Here is a 27,763-nt window from a genome sequence, read left to right on the forward strand (position 1 = left end):
GGATCATAACATTAAGAATGCCTATGTAATAAATTGTCCTGTGAGAGTGGGAATAAAAAATTGAGGCTCTGTTCTGATTTCCTTTCATACAAGTACACATCAGGTCACTCATACCTGGGTAGAACCCCCTTTACCAATGAAACGCTCTACCAAAAGAGATATATATCCGTCCTCTTTGAAATATGCATGATTCAGGATCCAAACTGAGTAAATGCCTCTCGTGTTTAAAACACAGCTCTAGTTTACTGTAGGTCTAGAGTAATTTGTACATCTACCTGTGACACAAAAGTCACTTTATTTCCTCCTGCATGAATAAAACACACTTCCACAGCTCGTGAAATCTACCCAAGTTCTTTCATCCCACGTGCACAAGTGGCAAAATGCCCTCGGGGGGGAAGGGGGGGGGCACATCACCCCTCTGCTGCTTCTCAGCTGTCCCTTTGCTCCCTTTGCCCATGTCAGCAGCAATTTGGCACAGCAGGAGCACACATCATGAGGAGCCAGGCAGTGACATTTCCTCCCGCTTCCTTAGCTCTCCATGGTGCCCATGACATCATCAAGGAAGGCTGTTGCATGCAATTTACACTCCATGGTAATACAACACAGCCCCAGTACTTCAACCCTTTCCCATACGTTGCTGCAGTTGCTACAGTAAACTTGTGTGACTTGGAAAAAGTTACCTCAATGCCAGAGAAACATATTCCTCAGCAATGTGGAAAACTTCTAATTTTAAAGCAGCCAACTTCACCCTTCTGTGTTGGAAAAATACCTGTAAATCGAACCTAATTTGGAGGCAGAATTGTGTAACAGGGAAAATGTAATGAAGTATCAGTTCAGCGAAGTAGGTTAGGTGAACTTTGAAAAAGGCAGGGTGCCAGCATTCATTGGTGTGCAGTCTTGGATTTGACAGCTTTTCTTTGGGTTTCTGTAGAATACGGCTGACTAAAAACCAGGTTAAGTGAAAACTGAGTTTGAACCCCTAAATGAAAGGTACGAATGCTTAGAAAGAGAAGCTATGGGTTTTTTTAACAGAACTGTTCTGAGGCAGATATAAGAAAGGATGGAATGAGTTTCAGGTACCAAACAACCTTGTCTGTTTACAAGATTTATGTCAATCAATCCCTTCTTGCTGCCAATTCATTCCTACGTCATACAAAATTGTATCAAGGAAATATTCCACACCTCAGCCATTTTCATACCTGTTTCTTGTTTAATGACTAATTTGGTTTATAGATCAGCCTAAGAATTGAGAGTTTATTCCTGTTTAGATAATCTACCTCTAGATGCTGCTTTGTTTAATTGCCTCCAAAAAAATAATCAGCTATTAAAATAGCTTATTTTTAAATCTCTCCTAGCACAAGAACAATAATGATAGCATCTCACATTTTCCATAATCAATAATCTGCCCCTCAAGTCAAGGGAAGCTGCTAAACTTTGGCTTAGCTCACTTCTGAGAAGCTGCATTTTTAAATCACAGATCATAGAGCTGTTCCATTTAAAGTGCTGGGCAGCTGTGGATGTGACCAGCAGGTCAGAACAGGCCTTGATTTGCAATGCAGTCAAAGTACTCACCTGCTTAATACGGTCCAGAATAAGGAATGAGTTCTGGCAACCTGGACCGTATAAAGTGGGAATGTACAGACTGCATCAAATGAAAAAATAAAACAAAATAAAGCTGCAATGGCAGTGGGCATCTCTGATGTATTTCCATTCATTTACAAGAACATCCAAAATTCTGCTTCCTCACGTGCAGAGAAAAGATGCATAAAAAGCTTCACTACTTAAATGCCCCTTTCAGTACCTTTCCATGTCCCTAGACATATCCCATTTATAGAAGAGTAATTTGAACTGTAGCTTCCCACACTAAGCCTTTTGTTTCTCAACTTGAGCTGCCATTCTCTCCTAGTCATTCGCCTTCATCCAACCATGCCCTTTCATCCAGCCAGCTGGAAATACCTGAGCAACCATTTTGTTCTGGGCAGATGCACGGTTTTGTGTGCCAGGTTCAGAATTTCCAGTTTATTTCACCTGCCTAGTTCCATAAAAGACATTTAAAAACATTTTCAATGAAAACCAGAGGTTTCAGTCAACCTCTGCACCTAGAACTAACCCAAACTATAACAACAGGCTGTGACAAATATTGACGCTTTTGGCGCAGTGCTTCCTGACCAAACAGAAGAGAGAGAATGCAACTACAGTAAGCAAGAAATCAGGGTCCAAGTCCTAAACAGATGTTCAGATTTCCCAAATATGAGGGGTTCCACGTGGTCATTACTAACATTCTCGTGATGGTTGATCAAGTTTGTCAAATCTTCTATCCAGGATGAATCTTTAACAAAACTGTAGGTAGGATAACACACACTAGAGGAAAACATAAAGAGATCTTTGCCTTATTTATTAGGCTGCTCATTACTGGTATCCTTCAGACGTATCACCTTCCAGTAGCAGTTCTAAAGGGCAAAGTATGATCACAGGCTAATATCTTTCCTGTATTGATCTCAAAAGCACTTAACGGAGCAGGTGGCACAAAGTCAGGAATTACAGCTTTTATAAGCTGAGAACATCTATTGTAATACTTCAAAACAAATTGCATTTAATATTTTAGACTACAGCACTTAAAAAGACATATGTAATACTAGTTGGGGGGGCCTTCTCTATCTAAACTTTCTAACACGAAAAGGGCTAGTGTTTAGGGTTTTCAATATGGTCAGTCTTTCCCCAGTATTCTAAGACTTTCCTTCTAGGTATGGTAATTTGAAATGAGTACTAGCTCCTCAGTTTCTGAACTCTAGAATTTATTCTTTGCGTCTGTTTATGGAGATGCATACACAAGATTCTCATAATAAAAGTGTTGTCAGAGTTGTGCTAGATCAAAATCGTGTAGCTGTGACAATTTTGGAATCCTTTTGCCTCATTTAAACTGGCTTGTTCTCTCTTGTCCACAAACCCACTTAATCAAAAGCAGATTCCCAGCTGGATGATAACAGTCTCTTTTTGTCCAGGTCTTTACAGCAAACTGTTACAGCAACAGGAATCTCTGTAATCTACAGCTAGGTGCACACCTACTTGCTGTTTGTTTCTCTAATCTCTTCTATAATATCATCAGCTTCTACACCTGGCTGAAAAGAAGATCAGCCTCTAGCCAGGCTACAGTTGTTCTAAGCAGCAGAGTTAAAATGCCAAATTGCAGTGCTCTTTTTGGACATGTTCACATATCCTCCCATATGGCCCCACTGCAGGACTGAATTCACTTCATAACCTACCTTTCCCCATCATCGTCACCCGTTCTTCAGGGCTTGTTGTCACAAGGTAAAGGGCTTTTTTTCCCACACTTTATAGCTCAAAACCTCCATCAGATCACATCGAAATACACCTCTCTTTCAGACCACTCTGCATTCAGACCTTTCTGCATTAATGGAATAATGCATCATTCTCTGCATTAACGAAAGCCTCTAGTCTCCTTACTGTAATAACACACATCAAATGCACATTGAAATCTGATTTCCAGAGAAGCCCTCTGTGCTCCTCAGGGATGGCAGCAGCACCCTCTGCTGTCACACAGCAGCACCAAAGCCAGCTGAAGCCCCAGTTGCTGCACTGTGTATGGGGAATTTCAGGGACAGCTTTCTACGTCCTCCATTAAAGATCCTGATCCATTAAACCTCACAGTGACATTCTGCAATGAGCTCTGCACTTCAAGACACCTTGATTTCAAAGACAGTGACTGTGTCTAGAAATAATCACCCAAAATGAGCTTCCTAAATTAGTTACTTGCACTCATCGAACACCTAAAAACTGCACTAGGATGACAGGAAATCAAAGCCATGCTAATAGAGCTAGCAACTTCTAGAAATGCATCAATAAATCACTGATACTTCAACAATTACCTTAAAATACCATTGTCTAAACTCTTGCAATTATACGAGACTTGGTTTTTTTTTTTCTGTGCTTTTTGTTCTCTTAGCTGTGGTGAGAAACTTGAGAACATTAATTTCAGCAATCCAGAAGGCAAATCGATTTCAAATGTAACATCACATGATTCTCGTGTGGTTTTCTTCTTTTTTAAAGCAACCCCAAAATGTCTTACAGCAGCTGGCCAGCGATACCAAAACACAGTCATTGACAGGGCTTCCTGCAACCACAACTGCTAGCCTTCAAGCCAACCCTGTACTGAAGGACCAGTAACACCAAACCAAAACGAGAGCCATCAACTCTCCGGTCATGTTTTAAACTTCAAACAGATAGATTTAGAAACATTCATTAGCCTGGCCAGCTGTGTTGATCAGTCCTAGGCCACACAAAATCATCTCGAAGCAAGCTCTATGCAGTGTAACCATGTTTAGAGTCCATATTGACCAAAGACCTCTTTTTATTTTTTCCTTAATGAGTGAAGGCCATCTATCAGTCTTCCCAGCAATTATTTCATCACTGGCAACAGCATTTAATTGTAAACCAAATACGGGAATGGAATACAAAAGGGGTGCTTTCGAGCAAAGGATTACAAAAACATATATACATACCAAACATAAAAGACAGAAACAATATTAAGATCAAAAGCAAATGGAGGGAAAGAGAGATTACAGTGTCATTTGCAGCACTTTGATTGAAGGATCTCAATCCACACTAATAAAAAGAGAAGAGAGTTTGCTGAATATAGAAATGCAAGTATTTTACACAGGGTCAGTAAGGTTGTGACGGGATGGCAGCTGTACAAAACCTCAGGAATCAAAGCTGAGTAAGTTCATTCGCGTTGCTCAAATGTTTCAGAGAATACAAACGCTTTAGTTCTTTGTAAGTGAAGATATGCTTCCTAAAATAGAGAAAAATAAGTAGTAAAATAGGTGTGGATTACCAAGCCAGTGTGAAACTCTTTCTGGTGGTAGTACAAAATAAACACTATCTATACCTTCAGTGAGCCTACCTGGGTTAAGTTTGCAACTATATAATAATAAAAGAAAAAAAAAGAAAAAAATTAAATCACAGTCACGCTTCTAATTAATACTGTTTTCCAATTGCAAGAGCTACATATTAAATCCAGACCAAGACTGGAAGATTAAAGCCTTGATTGAGCTGATCCAAACCTAACTTTTTGTTTTACAATTAAGTCTATCAAGAGACAATATTTACCTCAAAAATTCCTGCCAACTTTCCAGCTGAAAACTGTCCATCAGCCAAGTCAGCCTTCAAATTTTGCACTGACTGTAACTAAAAACTACATAAATATGCAATGCTGCAAAACCTGACAAGGACCAGTAAGTGCCACTGCCACTCAAGCCACTAATATTTTACAAAGCTTCTTTTTCAAATGTCTGCTTCCTTCAAAGTCAATAGTAAAACTTTTGCCAACTTGAGTGACAGCAAGGCCAGGCCCTGAGAGAATAATCCTTTCCCAGCTGTACATTCTGAGACTGATGTTGAGTTACTGGTTAAAGATGATTGAGGCAAGGAGGAAAGCAGAAGCCCCTTTTATCACTATCATTAAACACAACTGACTGAACACATATCCACATGAAAATGGAGAGTAGACTGGCATTTGTTGAAAACAAGATGCCACCTTCTAGGTAGCAAACAGTTCCCATCCCCAACGCACTCTTTAAGAGAGACAATTGGCTGAGGAATCTCACACAGAATAAATCACTATTTGTCAAAATGAAAGAAAATGCCTTTTTTTTTTTTTTTGGTAGAATGCCCAAATTATTCCAGATTTCCAAAGGTGTAACCAAAAGTAGAGTATATGTTAGTGTGATGGTTTTCCAGTGCATTGGAGAGAACAAGTGTGTGACTCTGGGCCATTCCAGAGGACATCAATCAGCAAAGAACAAGACCCACAGCGTGGAGACTTCAAACCACCCAAAAGCCAGAACTCCCAATGCTGTTTAGTTCTTACAGCTATCACATAACAGATCCATTAACAATCAGAAGCAAAGTCAGACTGCCCATCCCAGAGCATCAGAGAAAGAAGTGTGATGATCTCAATGCCCATGAGTCACGATGCGTCAGTGCCCATCATTATATCTACTTTATAGCATACGTTAACTTCTTAGCCAAAGCCACATTGCACAAAATACTGTATGGTCTGCAGAAACTTTAAAAACATCTTTTGCAAGGGAAAGGTTTCAAAAGCCTGAAGCATATCTTCTTAGAACATCACTGTCAGATGTGTCAGGATGTAATAAATTGATCAAGTTTTCCTAGTATTTGGTAGTAGGAAATGCTCAGCTTCCTAATACTTCAAATTAAGCCTACAATAGCATTTCTTCATTGTGTATATACATACAACAGTCTGATCAAGAGTTTTAAGGCTCTTATTTCTCAAAAAAAAGAAATGGTCACAGTAAAGAAGGGATTAAATGGAGTTAACACAGCTATTGGCAATACAAAGAGGGATGTTCATGTCATTTGCTATTGTACAATCTGGGGCATTTCACTCCATGCTTTGGCTTTCTTCTTGGCCAGGGATAGCCACAGTGGTTCAGCAGGGCTGCACGGTGTCATTGGCAGGTTAGAGGAATGTCTTGCTTCCTTCTCAACAGCAGGAATCACAGATGCTTCCTGAGCAATAGGTCCAACTTTACCTGCCAACAACAAGATATCCATCAAGCATCAGAAGGCTAGAGAGTTAAAAACTCAATTTCTGCCAATAATATTTCCTTCTCTTTAAAGCAATTGTTTGCACATGCCAGAATGTTTGTGATTGATGAATAAGACAGATTCATTGTTAATCTGGGTATCACTAGCACTACCTGGTGCAAAGTAGGTATGATGGCAAGGACTGGCTCTTGCAGTGGAAAAACTGATACTACGCTGTTAGTAAATAATCTGCCCATGAAAGAATCTTCTCCTCAGTCTCAACAGCAAGTGTCTAAGCCCTGATAAATGAAGGAGTTCTTCAAAATTCTTCAAGGACGTGGAGACTATAGCCCCAGGTATTTTTTCTAAATTCATGCTCTTGGCTATCTTGTTTCTTAACCTTTCCAGACTTAATTTCCATGACAGTGCACAGCAGAGTTCCACAGGCTCATTCGGCTCTGTCAGTGTGACAAAATCTAGGAATAAGACTCACGAGTACGCAGGAAAATGGAAATAAAATATCTGCAGGGGAAGGATCACCCCAGGATTGCTGCAGGGTTAAAAGTAACCGGTATACGTTTTTCAACACTGAAAAGAACTAAAGACTTTTTTTCCATCTTCACTGCTAGCACAAATATTGCTCCAGCAATATTATTAAATACTAGGTAGGGATCAAATCAGTGCTTTATGTTCTCAGACTTTTAAGCCAAGAAGGTGGGATTCTGGTGGGGCTACATGTTCCTGTTCATGCAGCCTAACACAAGCCTGTCACCCTCACAAAGGATAGAGGAATACAGATAACACTCCTCGTATCCTCGTATGGCTTTGTGTTACTATTTGTAAAGGCCTCCTCCATCCATCTTGTTTAGAAAATGTTCAAGATTCATGTCTGCCGGCAGAGAGCCTGGAATGGGGCCTAACAGAATGCAGCTCTGAACAGATGCAGCTCTCATTTCTCGAGACATGGTTCACAAGTCTCAGCATCACGCTCTCTCCATCCATTTCAGGCCAGGCAATACTTCATTTCTGTGTGTAAGTCTAACTGAAGAAAAGTCAAACTTTGTCTCACAGCTGATTAGTCTGTGTGTGGCATGTGGCAGGCAGAATGAGGCTGCTGTGCTCCAGCACAAGAACAGAGGCCACATGGGGACTTAAGCAACGTTAAGTACAAGAAGCTTGATCTTGCTTGCACTGAAATCAATGGAAAATGTCCATTAGCTCCATCAGTCACACTCCAGAGCAAAGCCAAAGAAGTTCCTTAACTCCACTCAGGAAGTCTCTGGTCTTTTAAAAATCCTAGCTCGTTGGCAATTTTTGCAGCAGGCAAGCTATACTTAGGAATACTGGAGAAAGTATACTATCCATTAACATAGGCTGCAGCTTGACATACACAGCACATTTTTGAGAAGTATTAAAGGTGATGTAGGAATTTTACTGCAACTTTGATTTTGGAAATTAATTTTCATCTTTTGGGAGACTTCCTTCTTCATAATAAGCAAAAGTGAGTCTAAAGTCCTTTGCGTGTCCTGACAGCACAAGGTAAAACAAAACCCAAAAATGGTTGTTCATGACTATTCGAGGAAAGACAGGCTTTGGGACAAACCTCATCATGCTTAGGGTGAATTGCGAGAGAGAAGAGGCAAGCTAAGTAATTTTCCCTTGGTTATGACATGGGCTGCCACAAAGCAGTTACAAAACAGTCATGCTCAGTAGAATAAGGATCTGATTCTTGGAATTCTCTTCCAGACTTAGCTGACCTTGAGCTGTCCTGGCTCTTGGTCTTATGTGCAGAATGCATGCATTGCACAGAAAACCTCAACTATCTATCAAGAAAACTGCTAACAGTTAACATAACTCAAAAAGCATGATCCAAATTAGTAACTCCTCTGGATTTTAAATCTGCATCCTTTCCACCACTAGCACCTTCAACTTTTCAAATTGCTAGCTGTGCTAATGGGAACCAAATCAGAGCAGAGCTTACATTTGGAATTCCCAATTTCCTAGGCATGGGCTGACAGTGCTGAACATTTCCTAAATAATAGGCATGGTTTTCTGAGCAGTGGAGGAGTAGCGTTTTCCTTGAACATCAGCACAGATCAGAGCTCTCTGTGATATTCAAGGAGTGGACTAGAATATGCCTATAAATGCTATCCCTAGAGGAGAGGCAAGTCATTGGATGTCTCCTGACTGGATAGCCCCTAGGCCAATTCTTGGGAAGAGGTGATGCAGAAAAACTTGTAGTTCTGCTGCAAGGACCACAGGTGGTGGAAGTTCTAGCAAACGACTAGCAGCGGAGTTCTGAATTTCATCTGAAGGCTGCTGGGATTCCAAGTTTAGATGATTCAACACACAGAAATCCAGTTTGTTTGTGCCAGCTTTTCAAAGGAAGACCTTCTAATCCGAGCAAAAATCTTGGCCTGTTTACATTTCATCTTTCACTTTGCACCTACAACCATAAAATGAAGCTGTCCTGTAACAGAATCCTTTTTTAAAACTATTTTCTTTTAATCACCCACACAGAGTTAGCTGGCAGCTAACATCAGAGCCTGTGTTGGTGCCCATTCTTAGCTGGTCAGCTACCTGTAGTAAGGGAGAAAGTTTATTTCGTAGGACTTGTAGATTCAAAACCATAAACAACTACTACAGGGAGCGGGCATAGAGGTACCTCTTTATATGTCTAATACAACAATTCTGAATGCTGGTGGATTATAAAGCATAAGCAGGCAGGTGCATGCACTCTCTCTAGACAGCATCTCTTACTGCAGTGTCAGAAGAACCTGGAACAGAAAAGCCACTGCTCTGACACAGTCGGGCATTTCTTATCTTCTTAGGCAGTATCTGAAATCAATAGCTTTCAGCAAGCACAATATGCTTTTACAGCTGAAGAACAGGCTTATCTATATCTAACTGGAGCATGTCTCTGAGGTTCGGCACCACACTGAGTAAGTAGAGAGGGATAAGCTGCAGCCCAGCAGTAGCCTTGGAAGAGGTATGTGAGTCACGATGTCTGAGTCACTCTTCCCCTGCATTTTTCTCACAGGCAATCATGGCTAACAGGGCAGCAGAGAGGCCATCAAGCCTCTGTGCTCACCTGAGGGTGGAACTGACTCTATAAATTATTTTTGTCTATTTAGTAAACACATCCATCAATGGAAGCTGCACACTCTCTATAAGCAACCTACGCTATTCCACACTTCACCACTCACATTGTTAGAAAATATTTCCTAATGTCTAAGCTAAACCTCCCCTGCTACATTTTAAGCTCATACAGGACATAAAGACAAATCTTGTCCTCTGCACCAAATTAAGCTGTCTTCTCTAGACTAAACAACTCCACTCCCATCAGTATTTCCTGGCTGACTGGTCTAGAAGACCTGACCTTTTTTGCTGCTCTGGACACACTCCAGCTCAACTGCTATTCTTCAGTATTGACCTTTGCCAATAATAAATCACCATATTGTTTATATGCCACTTCATGAACTGGCAGTGGAGATAGAAGTTCCTCACTTGCTTTCTCTGCTGAGTGAGCAAGCCAATACTTTCACTTATATGAAAACTATAGTCTGAACAGGCCTTATATAAATTGTGCTGATAACCAAAAAGTTTTCCTCCCATCACCTGCCAGCCTCACCACTTACTGATGTAAACTGTAGCCACCATATAAAGATGTAAAGAGAGTACCTGCTGCAGCACACACACTGGTCTTTATTTGTGTTTTCTTGTCCTGAGAGCTCAAGGAAGGCATATTCTTCTTCAGCATGTTCTCACTAGCACACATCCCTTGCTACAAAAGGAAAGAAGAAAAGAACGCAACTAAGAAACCTGGCTAGTCACTGGCACTCACAAAGTTCACCCTGGGAACATCTCTAAACCTGTCTGTGGAAATGAAGCAAATGCCAGGCAAGGATGGTTGCGGACATCCTGTGGGAGGAAAGACTGAAGGAAGACAGCTGCTATAAATACAGGATTAGTTCATATGCAGGCATGTTAACTTGAGAGCTTGAATAATAGCTCATGATAACTTGAAGGCAAGTTATTGTGTCTTACAGATGGGGAACTGAAGACCTTGCCCAAGCTGTACAAGAAACTTGTGCAAGAGCCAGTGGAAAAGTCAGACTTCCAGTCTACAGAGCAGAGCAGTGAATGCAGTCTGCAGGTCACTAACAGCAAGGAAGCCAGTGCAACTCAAAGCAGCTCTTGGGCTACAAAATACATTCAGGGCAATAGGCAAGCTCTGCAAAGCTTCAGGTTTGAGCAGTGCAAAGGAACATATAGGAGGATAAAGCAGGATAATCACTGTGACAGTATAGCCACACGTGTTTGCTCACTTGCATCAGCTGTCTGTCTCAACCCATATTAGAGGCCAGCCCTGAAAGTCTCTCTTTGAGTAGCGCTCACAACACACCTCCCATGAAGATGATCCTGAATAGTTTGCAAAAGCACCCAGACAATCTGACGCAGAATTCACACCCATGCAACATTACTTGGTACTCTACCTCCTCTTGATCTGCTTTGCTCAAAGCTTTGTCTTCAGCTTTATGTTCTTTGGCAAGAGGGTGGTCCTGGAAACCCTTTTGTTTTAGTTTTGCCATGAAGACCCAAGCTGGTTCAGAGGGAGCAGATTCCAAATGTGGAGAGAAGACCTTTTCTACAAAAGAAGCATTTCGAAGTGAAGAAGGGATTTAGGTCAAGTCAGTCTAAAGCTTGTGTTTTGTGTTTTAAATCCTTCAGCATCTGTAATACCCTTTGAACATTGTGGGGATAAAATTACCTTCCCTGATGATTTTGGCCTTGGTGATAACTGCTTTTCTGTTTATTCTGGAGTTTTTGACCTGACTCTGCTTCCGTTTAAGTCAACGGCAGAGCTCCCACTGAGATCATTGTGAACCGGATTTTGCCTTTGAAATAACATCCTCACATTGCAGATTAGAGGAGTATGATAACGATTATTTTTTCATGTAGGCAGTAAAATACAGGCTGCCTTTTCACTTTTTAAATATTTTAAATAAAGTGATTTTAGGGGAAAAAGAATAATCACACCCAGTGCAACTCTCAGTCAAGGTTTGAGCTGCTGCAGTCTGGAAACTTAACTACAAAACAGCAGCAAGTTTTAAAAAACTCTGTTAAAATTCCAACTATATGTACAAGTCGGTCGTACCAGGAATAGTTCAGAGGCCCTTCAGCTATTACTCTGTTGTTATTCTTACTGGAACACACCCCTCGTTAAGATAAGCCAAGAATTCTCCATCCTAGCCAAATCATCAAGCCAATTAAATTATGGTGCTGACGAACTCAAGGCTGAATTTGGTCTTCATCAAGAGGATTTTTATCTTCTGTTCACCACTCTGCCAATGTTCTTGGCCGCTGTTTTCTACAATGTCTGGATAAAATACAGTATAAATACCTGACAGTTTATGCCCATTTTGCTTCTTTTCCACTTCTTCTGATCTTGTCTTGGGAAGATTTTTGTCTTCTAGCAGATCTGTTTTTTTAACAACTGATTTTGTGCTAACAGGAAGGCCTGGAGATGTTTTCCCTGTGCCCACTGATTTCTGATCCTCTTTGACTGAAGCAGAAGGAGCAGTGGGAACAGCTGAAGGGATCAGCTTTGGCGACTCAGCACGGCTTTCATTCTGGTATTTTAGTAAAGAAGACGTTCTCCTTAGTCTGACCCCAAATGGGTTTTCAACACTTTGTGCTTCATGGTCAGCACACTCCATAGAAGAATTCAAGTGGGAATCACTGTCCCTACAGTCTCGATCAAATCTATCAGAGTTGGATTTTGCCGATTCCTGGATGATGGCATCAAAACGTGTGTGTTCTTTTGTCACTCCTTCAAACAACTCTGGTCTTATAGGAGATGTTGGGGAACTTCTGGTATAGGAATCTTCCTTTGAATTTGAACCTCCTGAGAGAGATCTTTGCCATGCTGGTGCAATGGTGAATCTGACTGGTTTAGCAGAAGCAGTCTTCAGTGGAGTTTTCACATTTTCATCTGAAGATCGACTGTCTTCCACTGCTTTTCCATGAGAAGGTGTACTGCTTGTCTGCTGGTTCTTACTGTCATCATCAGAAGAGATGCTACTCTTCAAGCCAGCCAAACTTGAAGAGGCAAGACATGCAATGGACAGATTTTCAGAAACGTACACTGTTTGCCTGTCAGTGTTGGCCTGTTGACTGCCTTGGTCACCTTTCGAAACAGAAACAGTTTCTGCTTTAAAACATACTTCCAGTTTACTTTGAGGTAGCAGGCAACCTGCTTCTGAGACAGATGCAGCAGTGTCTGGGTTTTTTTCTGCATTGCTTTTAGATGACTCAAATTCCATTATTTCACAAGTTTCTGTGTCATTTCGTGCTATCGAACTGTTCCCAGGCTTCAAAACAGCCACTGTCTTGATGTCAGAGGAGGACGCTGAATTGGCTACTGCAAACTGTGAAGTGCTTGGTACAATATCTGAGACAGCGTGGTTGGAATGATTCTCACTAGAACCCAAGGAGGCTTCTATTTTGCCAATAAATAGTGGATTCCCCTTTTCTTGGTGTTTAATGTTTGGGTCCACAGAATTTACTGAGGACCTTTGTGCAACATGTGCCAATGTATCTATGCACCCTGTTTCCACGCCATTGCTAAGCAAGTCAGCTGCTAGTATGTCTGGAAAAACAACAGCTGCTTCTTCAATTTGCTGCAATTCTGGAAGTGCAGAAGCTCCAGTACTGGTGCTTTGCTGGTGTAATTTCAATTCATCAGCAGGCTCATCTGAACAGTACAACACTGTTGCACTGTGTTGTTCCTCCAGGTTCACTGGAGAAGGCTCAGGTCTTAGGAGGGGTGCAGCTGCTTTACAGTGATGGTCCACATCTGTGAGGCATGCATCCTCTTCTAGCAAAGTACAGGAGTCTTCTGCTACAAATGTGGAATCATGAGAGTCACAGGCAGCATCAGTGGGACTTTTTACACTTGAAGTCTCCTTAGAACTGCCTTCCTTTGCACAATATCCCACCTGGGCTGGTAATCCTATATTAAACAGAGGAGAAGAGTGTGCACTTAAAGGTTAAAATTCAAGCACCCGTTTGTACCAGTAATTCATTCCAGATAGTGCAGTCATTCAGCATGAGTTGCCCAAGTCTGGGAACTGCTATCTGCTAAATCAGGCTGTTCAAAGCATATATAGAAATGGTCTGTCCAAGTGATGATACTGATAAAGCTTTCAGTTTGAATACACCTAATCCCAGGAATGACTGAAAGCTGTTGTCTGCTTAAGGTGTACAAAATCAGTTGCGGTTTAGCTCTTTTCTGTGCATACCCCTAGTTGTATGACTACTAGCCAGATTTCCCTAGACATTTCTTCATGTGTATGCCTACAAAGGCTGTCTAGAATGATCTGGAGGATTTTCTGTATTTAAGCAGAGCATCTCAGCATCAGTTACCTGTGCCTCTTCTTTGTGTTCTTCTTTGTGTTCTGCAAAGATGCAGAACATCTGGATACCTTAGATGTGTCTGCACACACAGCAGCTCTGATATGTGACAGCATCAGGACCTGAGTCTGCCCTGATAACAAAGTGCCAACATGCCCACTACACTATATCATTATCATCAGCCAGTGCATTTGTAACACGGTGCTAAAAATCTCTGGTGCTGTTTTAGAGAAATTTCATTTGCAATTACAATTGTGTTACCACCAGCAATTAGCTATTTTTCAAATGGTAAGGAGGGAAGTAGCACAAATGAAGATCTAGTAAACACAAACCAATTAAAGTCACCTTATACACATAACAGATATAACGGTGAGGTTAAGATGTTTCTGGATGTCAAGAACTCAGATCTCCAGTCAATGAGATCTAGTCAACTGCTTAGCACAGGTACTTCTGATCACGGTACTTTCCCTTCATGTACTTTTTAATGTGGCTCTCAAAGTTCACCATTTCAGCATCACTGTGCTGAGTGGAGTACATTACTTTTTCCATCATAACACTTCAGCAGACAGAATTGGGTTTATGACATAAAACCAAAAACACCTAGTTTGAAAGGACTTACAATTCAAATAGGTTCTCTCAAACTTATGTAGTAGAGTTCAAGCACTCAAACTAGCAATACATCTTCATTACCTTCACAATCACTTTTACGCTGGCCACTCTCAAGTAATTCTGTTGAATTTCCCTTCTTTTCTAGCGTTACAGGAAGACATGCCTCATTTTCCAGGTGTTCCACCTAATGAGGTGCAGGAAGATCTTTTAATTAGAGAATAATGAACAAAAATAGTATTTTATACATACACACATTAATGAATACTCAAAACATAGACACAACCCACCCCAACACTGTGGGTAATGTACTATCCCAGTGAAGAACTGAGAAATCATTCAAGTTTAAAATGTCAAGGCAGCACACTGATCTCCCTTGAATGTGCAACATTTTGGGATTGACATATTCTGAGTGAACAAGTAAGTTTTCAAGACACCACCCAAGCTACCTGGTGGCATGGAACAGACCAAGCTGGAGACATTAACATCACTTCCGTTATCACTGATTGACAACCTACAATTAGCTTTTCTCCTTCAACACTGTAGCTGTACCAGCTGCAGCACAAAGAATATCCAGCAAAGATGCTGCAGGGCCCAAGTTTCCAGGAAAACCTCATTCTGTGTTACACTCATCCTGAACTTCCCTCATCCCTTCTCAGGGCAGGGCACTTCTAACTCCAGGATAAATTTCTGTGCATGATTCTCTGACAGAGCAGGGGAATCCAGGACATATTTTCATGCGTGATTCTCTGATGGAGAGGGGAACATGCAATAGAGAAGCATTACTCCTTATTTCTATTATATTTCAGTTCAACAACCTTTTCTACCTGGTGAAATTCATCCTCACAATGTACTGCCTAGAAGCCAGCATGAGAAGCATGTCAACCTAATTTCCCACATGCAGAGCCATATTCCTTCGCAAAGACCTTCAGTCTTTCCTTTGACATACAAAGAATTACCTTAAAGGTAATCTGAAATTGTTTGTAGAAACAGACTTAGATTTTAAAACTGAAAACTAGCTTTTTCAACAACAGGAATATTTTTACAAACAAAGTGTAACCTGCAACTTTCTTGGCTAAATAATGAAAAACCAAAGTTGGACTTCAGCTCCCATGATATTGAAGTTTTCTGAGTCATCTTTTTTGGTCAGTTGGTGAAAAACAATGTTCTTCCAATGAAGAAGAACAACAACAAAAGTGAAAGAATACAGAAAAAAGAAAAAAGAAAAAAAAATTAAAAATTCACATCCGTTTCCTTCTGCCCATTGATTCTTTTCCAGAAAACACTTACCTGGGGGTGTTGCTGATTCTTGTTTGTAAAGCCTTTCTGTTTCCGGGGGTTTATGGCAATCCTGTGCCTGGCTGCTGAGGTGTCAAGGCAGCCAAGGGGACTGGCAGGGATGGTGAAGTCAATGGGAAGGAAGCTGCTGCCTCTTGAGCTAGGGACCCCCAGAGTGGCAGAGGATGAGGGGCTGATGGGCCTGGAGGAAGCTGCAGAAGGTACCTGTAAAACACAAAACACATTGCTATACATTTTGCTTGGCTCCCCCACATCTCTGATACAAGTCTTTGCTAGCTCATTCCATTTCAGAAACCTGAAATGGCTGGATTTTTGGACATGAACACTCATGCCTAATGTCATCTCTGCACAGAGATTACTCAGTTCTCTGTGTGCAGACATATGTTAAACAAAAGTGAGAACCAGAGTCTCACCTACAGCAAGAGGCTCAGCTTGTCCCCATCCCAGTATTTATCTGAAAACCATTTGCAATATACGTATACACCAGCAGGAGACACTGGTGCAGTTTTTATAACTGCCTTCTCATCTCAGTACTGTGACACATCGCAGGAATACGTTATTAAAAAGACACAAAAGTAGCATGGATGCTTGCTCCTCTGTCTCTAAGAAAGTTACCATAGCCTCTTTGCTCTTTTAACATCCACTCTCCAGCAAAATCAAATGCTTTTCTCCAGCAAGTACCCCAGAACCATCTTCCAGACGTGATGTGCCTCTCATCCTCACGGCAATGCTACTCTTGGGAACTAGACAGCAGTAACCTTAGATTATACTATCAAAGTGAAGGGTTTACAGAAGGGCTTGTAGAGAAACCCCTAAACATGGAGCTTGACTGGTTTTGTCACTGTTTTGAAATGCAGACCAGACTTCCAAGAACATTTGCAGATCGTTGGAGCAATCCCAGGCACAGCTACAGGTTGGGCAAAGAAGAGATTCAGAGCAGCCCTGAGGAGAAGGACTTGGGGGTGTTGGTTGATGAGAAAATGAACATGAGCTGGCTTCAGTGTGCGCTTGCAGCCCAGAAAGCCAACCGTATCCTGGGCTGCATCAAAAGAAGCGTGACCAGCAGGTCGAAGGAGGTGATCCTGCCCCTCCACTCTGCTCTTCTGAGACCTCACCTGGAGTATTGTGTGCAGTTCTGGTGTCCTCAACACAAAAAGGACATGGAACTGTTGGAACAAGTCCAGAGGAGGCCACGAGGATGATCAGGGGACTGGAGCACCTCCTGTATGAGGATAAGCTAAAAAAGTTGGGGCTGTTCAGCCTGGAGAAGAGAAGGCTGCGTGGAGACCTCAGAGCAGCCTTCCAGTATCTGAAGGGGGCCTATAGGGATGCTGGGGAGGGACTCTTTATTAGGGACTGTAGTGATAGGACAAGGGGTAATGGGTTAAAACTTAAACAGGGGAAGTTTAGAATGGATATAAGGAAGAAGTTCTTTACTGTAAGGGTGGTGAGGCACTGGAATAGGTTGTCCAGGGAAGCTGTGAATGCTCCCTGCATCCCTGGCAGTGTTCAAGGCCAGGTTGGATGAAGCCTTGGGTGGCATAGTTTAGTGTGAGGTGTTCCTGCCCATGGCAGGGGGGTTGGAACTTGATGATCTTAAGGTCCTTTATAACCCTAACTGTTCTATGATTCTATGAATTTCACAAACATGTCAAAGAAACTTCATCCAATACAACATACCTGTTATTTTGGCTTTGGCCATAAAGCTAGGTGAAACAGAGCCATTTAAGTGTACTTGGCATTCAGATGTTGGGGGGTTTTAAGTTTAGGATATAACACAGCATTTAAAACACGTATGTTAATGGTGTTTTAAGGTAATGAAGACATCTTCCCATCTGATCTACAAAAATTGCCTAAGTACATTGCTTTATGTTTAAGGTAACTAAAATTAATGTCCTTATTCCCCATTGATTTTGCTTAGTTCCTAGAGCTTAAGCAAACCACAACAGAATGTATTATGACAGATGAAGACTTTTCTCACAGCAAATTTACACATTGTGGAAGAAAGGAAGAAAGTAAATAAGGTAACTATTATTATAATTCCACAAGATTAATGACAGACCAGTAGGGATTACTGCACTTACAAAAGCAGTAACACTCTTCTCATTTTCACATACAAGTTCTTCTGCCTTTCAATTATAAAATTACAGTTGTGTTTATTTAATATAAAAATACCTGAAGTCATTATCTGAGCTACTGCTGTACGTAAATGGCAAATTCCCTACTCTTCTGAGGATTTTTGACTCCGAGCACTGGCAGTTGGCATCTTCTTTCAAAGACAACAGAGCAGACACATGAATTCCACGTCAGTGTTTAAGTGTAAGATAAATTTGGTGCTTGTTGGTTATTGGGCAGAGGAGGAGCTTGCACAGAGAGTGCTACAGCTAGGAGGCCCATTTCCTAAAGAGCGCTTGTGCCAAAACACTGTGTTCAACCTCACAAGCTGAGACCCTGTTTTCCTTTTAATCAGTCTGGGATAGAAATGCCAACAAGGAAGTTAGATTTCTGTAAAGGCTATCTGCAAAGGCAAGATAATGCTGGTTAATGTCTCGGGGAAGTCACTTGCTGCTTGCTTTGAGTGAACGCCTCCAATTTAGCTTTAGATTAGTCTTTATAAACGTGGAAGCCACTGAGAAGTTATATGGGTGACATATCAGGGTTCCACACAGAGGTGACAGCAGCATGAGGCTCTTGGAAATGGCAGTGAAGAAGCACAGGCAAAGAAATGAGGTAACTATCATCTGCAACAAGATCAATACAATAGCAAAATATAACCCACTACACTGTGTACAGCTTCAGACTGCTTAGGCTCAAATCCTCTTTTCCCTTTACTAAATGTACAGCGCTGTTAAATGGAATAACTGGTGTAGATTTCTTAGTGCTTTTCACAACTGTCCTCATTTTTGGAATGAGGTTATTCAGTTTAACAACTTGTGTTTTGCTAACTCAAATCCTGGTATTACATAAATAGTTTCAAAAGCTACTGAGAAAAATTACTTAGGAGAAGGGGGTTTATTTTAGATAAACACATTGGCAAGACTTCTGCTATGCCAAACTGCTGACTATGAAAAATATTTGGGTATAGGAACATATATGGTTCTGTAAAAGCTAGCCAGGTTCCTAGTGAGTCGGGGGGGGGGGGGGGGAAGGAAGAGCCTCAAAGTGGGGAATTCTAGGCAACATATAAGAGAAAAATATTTTTCCTGTCCCTGTCTCTCTCTCTTAAGAGATGAGGTTGTAAGACTGAAAGAGCTCAAAGACTCCAGAACCGGACAGAAAAGAGCTTTTTGCATTGTAAGATAAAAACACTGTGCAGGCTTACAAAAGGGAACCTTTTAGTTAAAATCTAAAATGGGAGATGAGTTAATAAAATGTACATTGAAGTAAAGATAAACTATATACAAGAAGTTATTTAAAATAATGACAATACAAGTCACCTAGATCACTTGGGCTTCTAAAGTTGTATGGCTAGTAGTCTAGTACGTGAGGGAGACATTGTTTTATCTTTCTATCCCTAAAAGCAAAAGATGTAGGAATGACTGAGAAGGGCAGTGTCTGATCTCAACCATGGAAGGGAAAGTTGAGCTGGTTTTGCCCAAAGGTTACTTTCTCCCTTCTCAAAGGCCTCCTTGTCCTCCACAGAAGGGATGCCTTTCGGCAAGACTCATGTCCTTGGCTACACCAAGTATTTTGACTCAGAAAGTTAAGTTTGTGATTGCAATCATACTGTTAGTGCTAAACAGCTGTTTTGCAGTCAATGCGTTTATCACCAGCAATCCAAAAGAACCATATATACTGCATATGAATAAACCATATTATTTGTGAACCCAACTGGCTCTTTTGAATCTGACCAGGCTAGTAAACAGGTTAATAAATTGTGCAGCCAGTGTGGGGCCTATAGTTAGTCATGTTGCTACAGCTGTAGCTATGTTACGTAGTTATGTTGTTAATGGTTGGACTTCATGATCTTAAAGGTTTTTTCCAACCTAGCTGACTTTATGATTCTATGGTTTTGCCTGTAGTTTACATTGTTGGGTTTTTGCAACACCCATTGTACCCAGAATAAATATTAAAAAATGTATTATTGTACTGGCTCCATAGAGACATCACACATTAGCAGGAAAAGCAGCTATTTACCTGTTCATCTTCACTGTCTGTCCCGCCTAAACTCAAAGAGCTATGACGCTGAACAGGGTTGGAGGACTGTGGGATAAAATAAGGAAGAGGGTAAGTCAAGGGAAGTATCACATTGAAATATCTGGGACTGGGCATCCAGTGCCAATTGTGAGAAAACACAAGAGGTAAGATAAAGGGTCACTGAGTCCCTGTCTCACAGGGTAGGTTTCATTTGTTTACTGGGGATCAAAGTAGAGAAGCTTTATCCTGCTATGAGAGACGCCATGAAGGTTGACCACATGAGACAATAAATTTTATGACATTATTTTAGCTTATACTTTTAAGATCTTCAAATTTACAAATGCTCACATGTTCACTCAAGTCTAAAATCACACATCCGCTGTGAGAAGCAATTCCTAACAAAGAAGATAACTAAAACCCTCACTGAGTCCCATCACGACCTCTTCTCCTCAGACTCATAGGACTGTCACTTTACTGACAATTCAACTAATATTGCCCTAGAGTATTTTTTTTTCAATTCCAAAGCCAGTAACTGTTTAAGGTTCTCTTGCAGTCTCTTAAGTAACTGTTTAAGAATCTCTTGCAGTGATTTTTGTTTTCCTCACTAGCCTTAAAACACCCCAACATTCTTCCCCTTTTGCAGGTACAGGAAACTGCCAATCTCTCAAGGTCTTTGAAGCTGGAAGACATAGAAAGTTCATTTGTGCAGTACCTTGGCTTGCTCTTGGACTGGGAGCGGAACAGTCACAGTCACACAACACTCACCTATGAATAACTGACTTTTTACGCTTTCTGCCATACAGACCTGCCAGGAGAGACTGCCTTGCCCAAAGGCACAAGAGGTGTCATATCATTCTGTCCTCTTTCCCTGCTGATACAGGTCATAACTGCCCCAGCACTGGTCTACAGAAAAGCATAGAAAGCTGTACTCAGAAGGGTTTTTGTAAGGCCACTTCCTAGTATCTCTCAGTGACAAGTCTACAATCGACCTAGGGAATTTGTTCTAGTTCTGACTGATCTGTACCATCAGATTTTACCACAAGCAAGCAACAAGGTTCTTCCCTGTCTCCAAGCAGATTTTATCTTTTCCATACAGGTGGTCACTGAAGTGACACGACAATTGTACCTTGCTTGGTGAATCTGTCAGAATGTCATGAAGGGTTGAAATTTCAGGAGGGCTTCTAGGCAAACCATCATCTTCAGAAACAGCACCTGCATCTTCCAGTTTCTTTCCAGTTATAACAAGCGGAGGTGACCCAAGTCTGATGTTCTGTTGCAACTGAAGCTGCAGTTGAAAATAAACTTAGACTAAAAGACTTTAAATGGCATTATTTATAGTGGACATTTTGGACACTTTTACCCCAGTTGCTCCCATTAGGGATGCAAAATTTCTTAGTTAACAGAAATACTTGAAGAAACAGACCATTTACAGAAAATAGCCATTAACAGAATTTTTGGTTAGTTACATTCATCAGGGACCCATCATTAGAACTGGCTTTGCTACAAAATTAAAACCAGTTTTATTCAGTGAGTTACCAAAGACAGAAATTTCACCATTCCAGAAAACTTACAGAAATTCAACTAATCTTAAGTTTAAAACTTTTTAAAGACTTAAGTATTCTTTAAATAATTACATGTATCCAGATGTCCCAAATAGTCACACAAAGCATTGTCATTCAGCAGCTCCCAACCCCAGGTTTACGTGGCTAGCTTTCCTTTCACAAAGCCCTTCCAAACTTTGAAAGTTTGTCACCACCCTCTCCCGCACAAGTAGGTGAGTCCCACTTTTTATAGAAAGCAAATTTAATTCTGGTCTACACTAGTGAATTTCTTGTTAATTTTCCCCAGCATCACATCCTGGTCCTGTCTATAGCAAGAACAGCCACGAACAGCTTTGTTTGTAATGGAGTACTGGGATTCTTTTCCAAGACTGCACAAAAGGAATGCTCTGGGGGACCCTGACCCTAGAAAAATAAAACAAAGTCTGCAACCTCACAAGCAGCCAGATGTTCCCTCAAACTAAAAAAAGTTCAGATCTCAGGAAACACCATCACTAAAATTCTTGGCTTAAGTCTGTTATTATGTCAAAGCTGGAAAAGAAACAAGGTCTGAACAGAAACTTTGTCCTTCACCTCAACTGAATATTACCCAGATAAAAATGCAGACCTGTTTTTTTCCGTTTCTATGCTTATTAAGCCAGATTGGGAAATTCTAGGCCTAATTCTGTGCTCCTCTGCAAGCTATGCATTCATTCACAGCTCTAAAATAGATCTAATTAGCTGCCATTCATATTCAGTAAGATTAATTTGCAATATAATTCCTACAGATCTAACAGCCACACAGGGTAGCACAATGTCACTCTCTACTCCGCCAGTCCCTCAGTTCAAACAGCTTTCTTGCCCTCTTAACAACAACAATCAAAGGAGTATCACCAATATGATCTGCAAAAGCAGGACTGATGACAAACTGCACAGAGATTGCAATGCATCAAGACATATAACATACATGCGCACTTTACTGGAGGAAAGTGCAGAAAGTCAGTTTTGTTTTTCTCTCTTTTCACAACTGCCAGTCTTTTATTTATTAAATTTATTACATGCAGAGAGCAAAATATTCTGGGGGAAACTGAATTTACAGTCTGTCGTCTACTGGTAGAAGTTAATTTATGTTGCTAAGAAAATAACAGCTTTTATTAGTGCTTGGCTTTTATTCTGACATGAGTCAAACTCACAGAAAAAGAATGTCTTTTATGGCTATAAAAATAGTGCTGGTAGTATTATATTACCATGCAGGATGGTGGATGGATGGATTGATGAAGAGAGGGCACAGTGGACTGGAGATAGCATGAAAAGAGAGGTTTTTTCCCCAGCAAAGTTCTATCATATATAAACATTATTTCTCCTGCTACCCCTATTGTTATACAAAAAAATACCCTGAATTGAAGCTCAGTTTATTTTGCAGTCTTATGAAAGAACAAGTCCCTCTGTGCATCTTCTATTACTAAACATCTGATGCAATTGTATTTTGCAACATGAAACTCACACTGCGCAAAGGAAGAATTTCAATGGCCTTTGGCTGCTTTATCAACCATTTGTTTTCAGTCTCTGGAAAAAGCCTTAAACTTTTATCTCAGTGCTTTGAGCTAGGCAGTCATTTAAACACAATTAATATAACCAACAGTTGATAAGGGAGCTGTCAAGGAGGGTTCAGTATGTGCCTTGGAAGAAGGAAATGACCTAGCAGAATACAGTATCCTTTGTTGGCAGAGATCAGAAGAATAATGATATAAATAAAGCTGTCACTAAGAGTGCCCTGACATATCCATCATCCCACACACACAGCCACTGGTGCTAGCATGTACAGTGAAAACATCATAGCCAGAATTGCCCTAAAGAATAACAGTATAAGGGACACACTACATAATAAATAAATGGCCTTAATTTAAAAACAGTAGCTATGAAGTGAAGAATAGAAATCCCATTGGAAGAGGACATGCTCATTAAGGAAAGTTTCCAAGAGCCTGTGAACTGGATTCATGTCACTCACATGCTATGAGACCTGGGAAAGGCTGGAAGCACCAGGACTGCTCAAAGATGAAGTTTCCAAGAGACAGAACAGATCCAAAAGCAGTAAATCTCATTTGGACACTATAGTCAACAAAATCTTAAGGCACACAGCAGAGGAATCAAGCCACAGGGTTTCCTAGGAGATAGCTAATACAAAGCAGCACCATGAATGAGGGATGATGTTCTCACCTGCAAAGTTTTCACTCTTCCAGGTATGTTTTCCTGAGACAACAGATCACCTGCCACATTTCCTGGTGCAGACTCAAAAATGAAGACACTGTCATGGGACAAGGCTTTGTTTCCCATGCTTCCTTTGGGCCTGGGAAGGAAGGCAAGAAGAGTGGTCAGTGCACTGGATACATCCCTCCAACGCTTCCCTGCACTACTTCACCAGGGCAGAAGGATCACAAAGAATCCTACAAAGAGTAGGATGCATCTCACTTAACTTCAGATTTGAGCATATTAGCCGCCTCAGTGTAGTCACTGCTAGCTCCTTTTATACTCAGAAGGAAGGAAGAAACACATACGGGACAAGTGACCATGGCCACAGTTACATATCTGTCCAGAGCCAAGTTGAAGTACCCAGGTAAGACATTCCTGCTCTGCTCCTGTGCTCACTGGGTGTTCAGCCCAGTGAAGCACTGATGAGTTCCCACAGTTGACTGGCTTGTAATTAACTAAGATTGATTGGGGTTGGACTATTAAGTTGTGCAGGGCAGATTCTGCACTTGGGTGGCACAACTAGAAAGGCTCCAAATCTTTTATCCACCAAGTTCTATCAGCATAGGCAGGCAGTGTCTGTGTGTCACTTTGTTCAAAAGACCGCAAGGATGGCCTCTACCAGGATTTTATTCTAGTGTTTGACTGGAAAACAACAGAGAATACTCTCATGTTGTCAGCTGCCAGCCTCATAACCCACAGGTTACAAGGATTCCTTGGCTCAGCTTCCCTGCAGGCAATGCTCTTGCCTCTGAAAGTCGGACTCTGGGTAACAGGGGATGATTAGGAACAGAACTGTGACAAGGAAAATCCAGTAAGTCTAACACTCTCTGCAAGAAAATCAAACGAAGAGGTCTCTGCTATTTGCCTAACCCCAGATTCTCTATTTAGAAGAAAGCCCTGAAAGACTGTGAACTTTCATAAATACTCCATGTAAAAAAAATCCCAAACAAATTACTTTTTCCTCCTGCAACTCCCTTCTTTATATCTCCAGAGACACCACCTGCTTTGTCTGCTTGACTAACCCTCCTATAGTTCTAATGGTGTAGTCAATCTATGCATTCAATCTGCAAGCTATGCATTCATTCATATCTCTGTAAAATGGATCAAATAAGCTGCCATTCTTATTCAGCAAGATTCATTTGCAATGTAATTCCTACAGCTCTAACAGCCACACAGGGGTTGGTCTCTTGCTAGGATTCAGAAAAGTTCAATTTTTAAAACATTACATGGTGTATGGGGTTTGCATGGCAAGGGTTTGGTAGTGAGAAGACTCCAGGGGTGGTTTCTGTGAGAAGGTGCTAGAAGCTCCCCCCACATCTGACAGAGATGTTACAATTTTCTCTCCTCTGTCCAGCTGAGGAGGAGGCTGATGGAGCAGCTTTGGTGGCACCTGGCACCCATCTGGGGACAACACACCACACATGGTTTAAGAAAGAAAAAAAGGAGGAAGAAAAGAAACCAGTGCTTCCATGTCAAGAACAAACACACAGCAGCATTATTCTAGGATCGGTTCTGATACTCTGCATGCCAGAAATTGCAAAGCGCAGGGTCCTGCTATAAACCCTTCACAAGCTGTATTTCCATTGGCTTTCAGGATCAGGTTTTCTAAAGGATTATGTAGCTCATTCTCTTTATGTACTTACAAAGCATGCTTATGCTGTGCAGGGTCTGGACATGATAAAGTTTTCAAGTAGCACAAACATATCCTCTAATTCTTTCGGATAGTCCACCTAATCTTACCTCTAAGGGAAAACCCAGAAGGGTTTTACTCACTTCCTGATCTCTGATCTTGCAAAACAATTCATAATCATTGGAGGACAGTGCTGGAGTAAACAGCAACTGGACTTGAAGTACTTGGTTAAGGACAAGAGAAGGAGTTCGCACCCACACTGCCTCTGGAGCAGGCAGCTGATTTTAAGCCAGATCGCTCCTATGAGCCAGTGGGTAAACTCGGCTGTTCCTAAGCTTTTTGGACTGAGTTAGCTGAGTCACTCTAATTCCCCTTAGCCCAGGGGACTGGTTATGTGGTCACTTACTCCGTTGCTGTTATGCTAACAAACAAAATAAAGAGATTGTTGTTTCATTCCCAGATCATTTCCATGATGCAATTGCATAAACACAACAGAGAGTGGGGAAAGGTGGGGCAAGGAGGAACCAGCACCCATGAGAAAGTAACATCTATAAGCTGTTCCACCAGAAGAAACACAGCGTCCAGCTTCACCAAATGCCTTGTATGACCATACAAAGCATTTGGCAGCAATGCTGATTTCAGCATGTCTCACTCTGGTCACCTATTTGTGTCCTCTGCCAGTGTCCCCTCCGATAAATCACTGCAAACAACAGGATGTGTCTGGTGTTTTGTCACACATTACTAGTCTGCAGCTCTACAACTCAAGGCCTAGGGTAATACAAAGAGAAGCCTGGCAGAGTAGCTAACAAGGGAGTATGAAGAGGGTGGGAAGTTGGAAAACAGACAGATACCGATGCATGACACCCCTGGTGAGAGACATAACCACGTTCAGAGCATTGTCCCACCCCAGATTCAGTCACAGATGCGCGATGAAGTGTTGTGTAGCTTGATGGTTTAAGGTTATGAGTGAAGCAGTGTTAGCAGGGCAAGCTAATAGCTATATTACACTAATTGAAGAATGGGCAAGTTTTTGAACTAACATCATTCAAGGATCTGAGAATTGCTCTGCAATTTGCTTAAGAACTTGCAAACCTCACTCACATGGACAGCCCTCCATGGGTGGCTGACAAAACTAGAGGTCTTCTGCTGTATCCAAACACATACATAAGAAAGTTAAAGCAGCAATCTCACACTGATAATACACCAAAAATACTTCTGTCCCTTTACCCCAGCCATGACATAGGGCACTACTGATACTAAAAACCAGCAACTCAACTTCACATGTATTCTCTCGACTAGCACTACTCAGTCATCATCCCCTTGTAAAGGTGCTCCTGATCAGACTCTTCCAGATTTCAAACACTAAACCCAATCAAAACAATCTGGGCTGTCTGCAGTTTTAGCCTAAGAGGTTGGGTCACACCTACCCCGGGCTGCCCTCCCCCTCTTCTCCAGGCTGGCTTTTTAAGCACTAGCAAAGAAGGAGGAAATTCCTGGAATTCCTTCATCAGCATTAGGGCTTGTTTTGCACAAACTTGGACAGAGGTTGCTCCTTAGGGGCCAACTCATGCTTTCATCCTACTGCTGTAAGAGGTCCGCTTTCCCAGCAGCTTACCCAGCCTCCTCCAGTGAATGAAGTGCAGTTGTGTCGAGCACGGAGATGCTGACATCGCTGCTGGACTGGCAAGGTTTTAAATTACTCTCTCCCCTGGGAGGTGGAGGTTCTTTCCTTTTCTTCTTGGCAAAGAAGTTCTTGAAAGTCTGAAATTTGGATTTTTTCTTTCCTGAAACATGAGAGAAATGAAAATTTACGGAAGTTGGAGGCATTGCTCAGTCTGGAGAATGTTATCTTGTAACTTCTGGAGGAAGCCTCAAAGCTACAGCAGCCCATTCAGTTCTAGTTCCTTCGTAAATAATTCAGTGCTGGAGTCCAGTGAAAGGTGAAGCTGCAGTTCTTACATTTGCTGCCTATAAAGCAATACTGACATCGAGCTGACAATAGTGGTGCCTACTTAGGTTCCAAGTTTTGAAAAATACACATTAAGTAGAGAATGTATCTACCCACAAGTGAACAGTGATCATGACAATCATACTTGATACATTTGCAATTTTAAAAGTTATGTCAATATCTTCAACTCTTATTGTTCTTTACTTAGCTTGGCTTAGTTCTGCTTTTTCTTTACTCAGTGAGTAAGGAGACAACACCCGGAGGATACTCAACATTTGGCAAAAAGACTGAAACTGGCAAAGGAATTTATAAACTCTAAAACTGAAATGTCCGTTTCCACATTAAAACATTGCCCCAAAATAAAAATCA

At 41.3% G+C, this 27,763-nt stretch overlaps 1 protein-coding gene across 6 annotated transcripts in view; it reads right to left on the minus strand.

Moving 5' to 3' along the window:
* Positions 1–4,351: 4,351 nt before the first annotated feature.
* The window catches only part of KIAA1210 (KIAA1210 ortholog), a 58,675-nt gene continuing 35,263 nt past the window's right edge, over positions 4,352–27,763 (minus strand). For 5 of the 6 annotated variants that reach the window (XM_062613339.1, XM_062613333.1, XM_062613335.1 and 2 more), the window contains 10 exons: positions 27,062–27,230; positions 23,784–23,913; positions 21,155–21,313; positions 20,029–20,094; positions 15,883–16,095; positions 14,677–14,779; positions 11,975–13,585; positions 11,055–11,218; positions 10,252–10,354; positions 4,352–6,575 (listed from right to left, as the gene is read on the minus strand). In XM_062613339.1, the coding sequence (XP_062469323.1) occupies positions 6,403–6,575; positions 10,252–10,354; positions 11,055–11,218; positions 11,975–13,585; positions 14,677–14,779; positions 15,883–16,095; positions 20,029–20,094; positions 21,155–21,313; positions 23,784–23,913; positions 27,062–27,230 (2,891 nt within the window). In that variant the 3' untranslated portion in view covers positions 4,352–6,402. The remainder of the gene's footprint in view (positions 6,576–10,251; positions 10,355–11,054; positions 11,219–11,974; positions 13,586–14,676; positions 14,780–15,882; positions 16,096–20,028; positions 20,095–21,154; positions 21,314–23,783; positions 23,914–27,061; positions 27,231–27,763) is intronic. The other variant, XM_062613334.1, reaches the window with a different exon arrangement.

Source organism: Pezoporus occidentalis, unplaced genomic scaffold (assembly GCF_034315485.1).
Source record: "Pezoporus occidentalis ecotype Australia unplaced genomic scaffold, CSIRO_AGI_Poc_V1 ctg165, whole genome shotgun sequence".
NCBI lineage: Eukaryota > Metazoa > Chordata > Aves > Psittaciformes > Psittacidae > Pezoporus > Pezoporus occidentalis.